The sequence below is a fragment of the Glycine soja genome, chromosome 16 (genome assembly GCF_004193775.1).
Source record: "Glycine soja cultivar W05 chromosome 16, ASM419377v2, whole genome shotgun sequence".
NCBI lineage: Eukaryota > Viridiplantae > Streptophyta > Magnoliopsida > Fabales > Fabaceae > Glycine > Glycine soja.
Window position 1 is genome coordinate 31,868,323 of NC_041017.1, and position 10,264 is coordinate 31,878,586.

Below are 10,264 nucleotides of genomic sequence, written 5' to 3' on the forward strand. Positions count from 1 at the left end.
AGTCCTTGTGCTGCTCATTCAAAACGACGACGTCAATTGTGATTCAATTTTAAAAATCATGAAAACAATATTGTTTTCGAAGGGACAGCTTGAAAAAGGACAACAAAGAAGATAAGTTGGTTATTACTTGACCTATTTGTCATCCTTAATTTTACTGTGTTGTTAATGCGAAAGGATAAATTTGACACCAAAATTTTGATAGATTAATTTTTCAATTTGAAGAATTATAGATATTTTCTTTATGACAATCAACAAACAATTAATGTCAAATAAATTCTTAAATAATTTTATTTTATGTCATTTACATCTCTAAATGTAAGAACTTACTATCAAAATAGTCCATGATTATCGGCTAAACCCAATCCCTACACCACCAAACAACTTACACTCTCATTTCATACTATCTAACCACTTAGTGACCACCTCTAAAGTGACCATAAACAAATCACCATAACACAAAAAAAGAAAAACAAGTTAACAAATTAGTGTGTCAAAATTTTGATAACAAGTTATTTCTTCCCTTTCAACAACACAACAAAAATGTCATGTCATAGCAGAATTAGATGTTTGGGTTAACGGAAAAAATTGATAATGTTTTTCATATTTTTTGAAAATTCAAATACAAAATTTTATTTTTTTCATCTTTTAAGAAGTGAAGTGTTAATGGCTTATAAATGTAATGATTAAATTGGATATTTAATATATGCCGCTGTGAAGATTAGATTTTGCCGTTCTAAAATCTAATATCTCATAGTCGCTCGTAAAAGTGACAAGTGACAACAAAACCCCACTCTACCAGTCCCCCTATCTTAAGAAAACTAAGCATAATCCATTTTCCCAACATCGCATATTGCACGACACGAGCGTTGAGACAGTAACCACGATGTCCAAACTATAGACAAGATGAAAACGTTGGAAATGAGTCTATTAGCAGGTGCTTACGTTCAACCCCGCTTCCCTTGTAACTACAACCCAACGCTTTCCGCATCTTGCAGAACCCAAAAGACAGCAACTTCACTAACCGTAACAACTCCCAAGAAAACAGAAAAGGCGTTATTCACTGAGTCATTCGATCAAACACGTGACGCGCAACCTCTCCCCGAAAAGAAGAAGAGGGTGTTCTTCTTAGACGTTAACCCGCTCTGTTACGAAGGAAGCAAACCCAGCTTGCACTCTCTCGGGCGGTGGCTCTCTCTGTTTCTCGAGCAAGTCAGCCATACCGACCCTGTCATTGCTGTAATGTCCCAACTCTACTCATTTTTCAAAAGATGACATTTAGATGCAAATGCTTACTTTTGGTACTGTGTTCTCTGATAAGAATTAGACTTCAACCTACCCTTTAATGGAAACTTTTTTATATAGATTATCGATGCAAAATTCAATTTGTAATTTTTTTTTTCATATAGAGGACAGACATTCCCCGCTGTTGATAATCCTGCTCAAGCTGGATAAGACTACTGCGACCAGCCAAACTCTCTTATTCCAATTGTAATATGAGAACATAAATTAGTCTCTGAATTGATGTTAGTTCCCTATAAATTATGGATGAGGTCCCTGGACTTAGAGGACAAGTTTATGGAAATTTAACTTAAGCTTGATGCACTTTCTTCAAATATGCGCTTTTTTGGTATAATTTCTCTGTATCATAAAGTTAAAGGACATTTTATCGATGAAATATATATGTAAAATTTGATCTTGATATATGTAATTTCCATCATTTAGTGACTACGAACCATTTACTGCTGCATGGGCATTTCTTCTTCTGAATTCTCGTTAATACTTTTCTTCTATCAAAAGAAGAAACAAAAAAGAAAAATATATGATTAGGTCTTATATTTCCTTCTCCGTTATCTCTGCTTTTCTTTCTTTCATGTTCTTTGTATCTTTTTTTTTCTTTCCATTTCTCTCTTTCTTAGGCATTGAAATGATTGAGCAGGTTATTGATGGAGAAAGGGGTAGTGAGCATCGCAGAAAGTTGCTACCTTCATATAAAGCACATAGGAGAAAATTCACGAGACACATATCATCTTTGCAAAGATTTTCAAGTGGCCATGTTGGGAGGTCCCTCCAAGTTATCAATGATGTTCTCGGAAAATGCAATGTGCCAGTGAGTTGTTCTGTATCATTGCTATTATTCCATTTTCCTTCTAATTTTTTGGCATATTTGCATATAATTTTTTTTTCTGATGAGTAATATGATTCATTTCTTAAATATATTGTTCCTTTCCTGAAACTTACATCAAAAAATTAAATGCTTGCTTGGATGCCTACCAGTTCAAAATTTGCTATTCCTCCAAACCACAAACATATTCTGGAACTACAAGAGTTAAGAGTAACAGAAAAGTTATCTTTTATTTTCCCATGATTCTATTTGTGAGGGTTTCTAAACAAACAGTTGATGTCTTTACCAAAATTTATATAAAAAAGTGTGGCATTACATCCTGGTTTTATAGTGATTGTCACAAATATGGTTTGATTTCAATCTACAACGTACCACCGATTTCTGGGTATGTAGATGGGTTTGCAAAACAGAAGTCTAGTGAAGCCATCAAAATTAGAAACATAAACATACACAAGCTACATATTTGGATGGTACTTGACAGGGAAATTGTTTAATCTTGCAATTTTTGTTATTCAAATATTGCAAGATTATAATTACAGGTAAGTAACAATATGGAGACTAGCAAATTAATGATACCATTCCTTTTCTTCTCAAGTATTCTTTAAGTTTTTGTTTATCAATCATTTTAGTAGAATATGCACATTATCATTCTCATAAATTTAATCAAAAGTGAAGTCAGTTTATTTTTATTCAATCATATTATTCATTAGTGACAAGATGAAACCATATAGGTTATAAAAGTTGATGGCCATGAAGCTGATGATGTTGTTGCTACTCTTGCTGGACAAGTTCTCAATAAAGGGTTTCGAGTGGTTATTGCCTCCCCCGATAAGGATTTTAAGCAACTAATATCTGATGATGTGCAAATAGTTATGCCTTTGCCAGAGTTACAAAGGTGGTCCTTCTACACCTTGAGACACTACAGGGATCAGTACAATTGTGACCCAGAATCTGATCTGAGCCTTAGTGAGTGTAACATAAACTACCGATTATTTATGTTTGATATGTCCATCCTTAACATTTTATCATGAATATACATTTTCAATATGTAAAAAATTGTGAGGCTAAGCCAATTTATATATTTTCTATTATAAATATAACTGAAAGTCATTGGCACAAGTGGTTTGGTACTTGTGTCCCTTAATCAAGAATTGGAATTTGATTCCTGGCTTGGGAATGGAGTCGCAACTAGTTGTATCACTTTACATCCAAATGGGCCAATCTAGTGGAAGGGGGGGATTAGTTGGTGTCAAATAAGAAGCCCCAAAGACTTCTTGTTTGTACAGAAAAAAAACTATTATAAAAAAAATATTTTAATTCTTTTGAATAAGCTTTATGTTACAAATTATGTTGATTAGATACATCTTAATGGGCTTTTCACTAACTAAATCTTAAGTATGCTGATCTAATAGAACCATGTGGCATGAAGAACTGCGGTTGCAGAGATAAAATACAACGTAGTGAATTTTTTCTTACACTGTTTAAAAATTGTGTTATTACTTAATGGCTAAATGGTAATGTCATTATGACTAACATTTCGATATATGTATGCTGTGATTGTGTAGGATGTATTGTAGGTGATGAAGTTGACGGTGTTCCTGGTATCCAACATCTGGTCCCTAGTTTTGGTCGGAAGACTGCTCTAAAACTTATTAAAAAGCATGGTTCATTGGAAACTTTATTAAATGCAGCTGCAATAAGGACTGTAGGCAGACCATATGCGCAGGATGCCCTTAAAAACCATGCTGATTACCTACGGAGAAATTATGAAGTTCTTGCCTTGAAAAGGTGTGTTGATGTTTCTTTCTAAAACACTCTTTATGCTAATAAATTATTAATCGGTGCTGGTATGCTGTGTTTCTTCCCATCTTCAACTATTTTGTTTCTTTAATAACTATGGATCACAATTTCTGACAGGGATGTAAATGTCCAACTTATTGAGGAGTGGTTGATTAAGAGAGACAATCGCAATGATAAAATTGCACTATCTGCCTTCTTTAAATATTTAGAAGAAAGTAAGGAGCTCACTAACAGTGGCAGGCCTAGCTTTTATAATGGTTAAATCCATACAGGTAACTGCTAAAAAATATATTTTTATCAGATTCACTTGCTTCCTTTGGGCAGAGAAGTCTGCAAATCACCGGAAATATTAACCTATGATGTTGTCACTAATATAAAATCAGAGCTCCAGGAACTATGGTTGTCCCTATACTATTCATTATACGACAAGAAAGTTTTATCCCACTATTCATTATAAGCATAGATTATTCTGTTTACTTTTCTATTCATATATGAATGAATGATCACTATTCATATTAATCCCATTGTTAATAAAATGATACTAACTTTACGTTTTACCTTCTTTATGATGCTGAAACTTTTTAGATATACAGTTTTACATGTGAATTTGCATTCTAGGGATGCTGTTGGTATCATGTTTGGTCACTATGACATGGAAGCTTGCTCCAGCTGTGTCATCCGCATTCACACAGTGCAATTAGAATCTTTCCAACCACCACCTTCACACAATATCTAGGTGTTACTCTGAGGAACTAGCATGCCTAAAATTTGTAGTTCCTAGTTATGTGACTTTGATAACTTGGTACAATTTTGAAGATTTATGTGCGATAACCCTACACGTGATTAAAAAATTCATGGTCCAAACCTTTTCAGCAAACTTGATTGGGTCAACCAGTTGCTAACATTATTTCCAAGATAATTTTGAGGCAATGAATGAAACTTGCGAAGGGATATAATTGAGAGATTCAGTATAAAGCAAGCTCAAGGACCGTTAGATGAAGGAAGGCCTCCCATGTGACCAATTGGATGATTGCTGAATACCAGATTCATGTGGTTGTGATTATTTTTGAAAAATAAAATAAAAATTACTTTTATAGTTCTCTTGTGATGTTAAATATATACTTGTTTTTCAAAATAAGCTAATTTAAGCATGCTTTTATTTGAAAATAAGCTACTAAGACCGTGTCATTCTTTTTTTTTCAGGGACTAAAAGTGAAAACTCAAAATAATCTAGAGACAAAAAATAGTTAACTTATAAAGAATAATCTATTTTAAAATATCATGTCAAAGTAATAAAAACTATCTTCTCCGTATCACCAATTTTATTGACTTTTTCATAAATAATGCAAATAATAGTTTATAGTTTTAGAAGAAGAAAAAATTATTTTCTACCATTTATATTAACCTACTCATTTATTTTATTTTAAATTTTTTATTTTTTAAATATACTTCTTATTTTTAATTTTAATTTGATTACAACTAACAACTAGTTAAAATAATCGATCATCTCATCACTTTTTTTTATCTTGGTTCATATATTTGATATTCTTAGATTATTATTTTATTTTTATTTTTATTTTTAAATTAAATTTTAATATTTTTAAAAGAAATTATAAATAGTTAAAAATAGTTTATATCTTGTATCACAATATAAATCATTTACCATAAATCTAAAATATAATTTATATGTTAAAAATATCTGTTTATTATGAATATAATTTATATATTAAAAATATTTATTTATATTAGATGTCATTGATTTGAGTAACGTGCTGAACCTGGATCCTTCCATCAAGATTTTGCATCTAAGCATTGTGAATGAAAACAAAATATGATTAAAAATAAAAAAAGAAAACATAAATTTACATTAATTAAAAATGAAAAAAATAAAAATCGAACTAAATTTATATTTAAGACTAATAAGTTTGTGTTCAAATTGTAAACGATTCTTTAACCATTCAGCCGACTAAACAAAACAATTTGTTCTTCAAACATGAATTGAAGCTCAAGCTAAAATAACTTTCTCTCTACCCCATTGAAAAATGCTTTGGTTTGGTGCTCTTGCTTTTCTTTGTTACGTTTCTGTTTTTCAATAATAACCACCGGAAATCTTTTTCGCTATTGTCATTTTCTTAGCATCGTCAAAATGATTCTTTTTTCACCACCTACGTCATTGCTTAAATCATTTCACTCATTAATGTTCCACTTTTGGGTCTCCATTGTGGACCCTTAAACAAGCTATGCTTTTCTTCTATGTGTTTTTTTTATTTTTTTTATTTTAACCACTCAAGAGGAAAATGCTACGTAACTTTTTAAACACTTACGCGTATAGAATTCTTAATTTTTTTATTATAGAATTAACACCTTTTTTTTTCTTCTAAAAAGCAGTTTCATTAACTTGGTTTGTTTTTCTATAGAGATACATTACATGTATATTTCAAAGAGACAATCTGAGTTAGATAAAATTAACTATAAACCACAAAAAAAAATTCTAAGTATTTAGTGCAGTTGTATTCCAGGATTCTAACATTATCTATATATTATATAAATTGATAACTATATTATATATAAAATATTTTATGTAATTCATAATTCAGCATATTTTAAACATCGGAGTATTTTTTTGTATTGATGGCACTTCTATTTTTCAGAGGATTAAAATAAATTTCTTTTACTGGAAAAAAATTATTTTGAATTTTTTTTATAGAATGTTTGGTTCTTATATTTTACTTATTTAGCTAGATTTTCCATAAAATATTATCATTATGCAGTCATATATATATTGGTATTGCTAGGTTTGCTCATTTTTTCACGTAACTGAATTTTGACACGTAAGAACATTCATTTATATTTATATTTTAAAAAATATCTTCAAATGAAAAAGAATGTTATATTTGCGAATTTTTATTCTACTTAAAAATGTATTCAACTTATTAAATGAGATATTTACCGAAAATTATTTATAGTTTAATTATTAAAAAGAGTTATATTATATCCCAATGTTTTTTTTCTTGAATAAAACATTTTTTCATAAATTATTATGAATAAATTTAAATAATTTAATATTATCTACAATTATATAAAAACTGTCCAGCAATTGAATAGGTATCGCTATTTTAAGTCAACTTTTTTACATCATATACTTTCTCACTGCATTTTATGTTTTATTTTATTAAAATATTGGATGTTTTGTTCCCTGAGTGTGCTTTGCATGGGTTAGTGTTCTAGTTTAACATAATTAGTTGATACTGATAACTTTTTTATGTACATTGTACTGTGTTCATGCTAACACTAACATATATATTAAAATAATGATTAATGGGAGAAAGAGAAAGAGGTAGGAATCTACGTTGCAACAACTATGCGGCCATCTTATCTCCATGCACGTACGGGAAACCATTATTTTAGTTTATGTCTGCGGTTCCTTGGTTCAGTGCAATGGCTGTGTACATGAAAAGGAGCAATATGAACCCACTTGGATATATATATGCTGTGGGGCAGCTTCGTTGACATTTTTTTTATCAAATTAATCAAGGATATTCTTTGGTTAGAGTTAAAAAATAATTTGTGTAGGAAATAATTCTTTTCGATATTGAGAAGTATATAAAGGTTTGATTTGTCTAAATATATAATATTCTTTTATGTTCACATGTTTGGAATTTAAACCTTTAATTAATTACATATTTAAGGAATTCGATTATGGTCAATTGTTCAGTGTACTGTTTGTGTTACCTTTTTTTTTTATAGATTTTCTTTTTGTTTTTGTCGATGATTAATTTTTAATATATAAAAACTAATTTTTTATCGATAAATATTAATTATTAATATTATTAGTTTTTTTTTAAGGATTCTTGAGAATATATATTACTTAGAAGGCTTTCAAGTACAAATGAGAGTTGAGCAAGATTATTACATGTTTCTAACATTTGCTTCTTCGGATTCTTCCTTACTTTATTGGAGAGTTGAGCAAACTTGAAATCTATAATTGTGAGTTTGCTCAACTTTTTTTTTTAATCGGCGAGTGTACTCCGAAAGTGGTGATTGATCTTCCAATTGAGAAAAAAATTTGGCAGTATGAAAAAGTAAGTTGTACCATGATTTAGCCAATTTATCCACGAATTTGAAATCATCCCATCACTTAATCGTGCAATGCTGGAAGGAACTAAAGAAGCCTAAGGAAGAGTTAGAGAGATAAAGGGTAAATTAAAAACTTATATAATTTTTTTTATGAAATTCAAGATATTAATTGTATTTTTTAATACTTATGTCAGAACCTTAAATGCGATATAAAATAGAACGAATGATTTAATTTTATTTTTTTTATAATCTATTGACATTGTTTTAGCTTAATATTTTATAGGATAAATAATTATTTTAGTTCTTAAATATATAAATTAATGCCAATTTAGTATTTTTGAAAGAACTAAAATTTGATTTAGTTTAAAGTGTAAAAAGTGAGTTAAGTTTCAAGAGATTATTTTATCATTAAATTGTAATGTTCAATGATTTATTTAATATTGAGTTTTATTTTTAAGAATCAATTAGACATTAAGTTATGTAATTATCATATTTTTTACACATCCATGAACTAAATTAAAAATATTTTTTCATTTAGAGATTAAATTATCAATGGATTATATAGGGCCTGAAATAATCATTTTCCCATCTTTTATAATATAAGGTAAGAAATTTTTTGTGCACTTTTTTCGCCTAAATAAGGGCACCTTAAACAATTCCTTTTAAGTTATTTTATTAAATCATATTAACTAATGATATATTTATTATAAAATTAATTCTAAACATTTATTATTAGATATTAGGGGAAAAATAATAAATTTTAATGGTATCATTAGTGAATATTTGATTTCATACATTCATTAATTAGTTATTGTACATTAATTTATTATATGATATATAAAATAATATTTTTTATATAATAAATTGTTTCTGTTTAGTATTTATAAAAGAAAAAAGTATTATTATATATCATAAAATAAATTCAATCAAGGAATTATTATTTTTTAATAAAAATAAAGGCTATAACACTTTTAGTCCTTTATACTTAATTGAGACTTTTTTTTTCAATTTTTTTTTACAAAATTCTTTTGAGTTGTCTTTTGCATTGTATTTTTTTTTTACTAAAATACTCTTAATTACTTGACAATAAATGTTATATACTAAAAATATAAATGTATTATCTTTCTTATAAAGATTGAATGAGAAGACTAACACACATTAATTAACTAACTGAGAAAGTAATTAAGTAAAAATAGAGATATTATGAGTCTCAATAATTTTAATAGTAATTTTAACAAAATAATACAAATTATTAACAAATTTAATGTAATTAACTATATTAACCAACTTTCTTAAAAAGTGTAGATTAGTTAAAAATAATCTTATATAGAGGGACGAATGGAATATTAAGTTTGGTCCTTTATGTCTTATAAGTTACAAAGTTCAATTAACTCCTTCATGTTTTTAGAGTCAAAATAATCATTTCAAAACAATGATCATTTTTATGTTGGGACACAATTTTAAACTAAATTTTGACTAATTCAAGACATTAAACTTGTTCTACTGATTATTTACATGAAAATTATAAAACTCAACTAATGTTTAAATCAAAAAAGGTCAAACATATATAATAAAAATCTTATAAAAAAATGAGTCACACAAGTAACTAGAAAAAAAATTAATATTTTTTTAAAATTTTTTGGTGCTCAATGAATTCATTTTTCACGCAATTTATATTATGTTTATCACTTTTTTTTTATTCAAACATTAGTTGATTCTATTGTTTTCATATACATGAGTCTAATAGAATAAATAGAATAAATTTCACGTCTCCAATTAGTCACAATAAGGTTTAAAATCATATTCTAAAATTGAAAACTATCATTATTTCAAAAATATCATTTTAATTAACTCACTTAAAAGAACTAAATTGAATTTTTTAGAAGGTAAATGACTAAATTAAATATAATCTAAAACATAAAGGATTAAAAATGTATTTTAGTCAAAATAAAATATATTTTTAAGAAATTAAAACTATTGTTATTTAAATAATAATTATAATCTATGTCCAACGTATATATAAAAAAAAAAATTGAACAATTGTATTCGTACCCATTTTTTAAACATTTGTTACTTCACCATAAATGTAGACTGACCATAAACAACATTTGTTACACGAAAAAGAGAAATAAATAAAAGATAAATATAAGTTAATTAAATGACTAAATGATGAAGAGAAAGAGAGGAAAAGGTAAGTTGTGAAAAAAACTTTACAAAAATATTATGAATAAGATTTTTTTTTTTACAAGAGGAAACAAAAGAAAA

The 10,264-nt window shown here is 27.8% G+C and overlaps 1 protein-coding gene across 2 annotated transcripts; it reads left to right on the forward strand.

Moving 5' to 3' along the window:
• The first annotated feature begins 750 nt into the window (after positions 1-750).
• Positions 751-5,018, forward strand: LOC114389256 (DNA polymerase I). 2 transcript variants are annotated; one of them, XM_028349890.1, is made up of 7 exons: positions 751-1,236; positions 1,937-2,107; positions 2,854-3,088; positions 3,688-3,723; positions 3,814-3,910; positions 4,040-4,194; positions 4,541-5,018. In XM_028349890.1, exons 1-6 carry the CDS (start codon positions 904-906, stop codon positions 4,182-4,184), a joined length of 1,017 nt encoding a protein of 338 aa, XP_028205691.1. In that variant the 5' UTR covers positions 751-903; the 3' UTR covers positions 4,185-4,194; positions 4,541-5,018. The 2 variants fall into 2 exon arrangements, with proteins under 2 accessions (XP_028205691.1, XP_028205690.1); XM_028349889.1 differs by having other exon boundaries at positions 754-1,236; positions 3,688-3,910.
• The last annotated feature ends 5,246 nt before the right edge of the window (positions 5,019-10,264 follow it).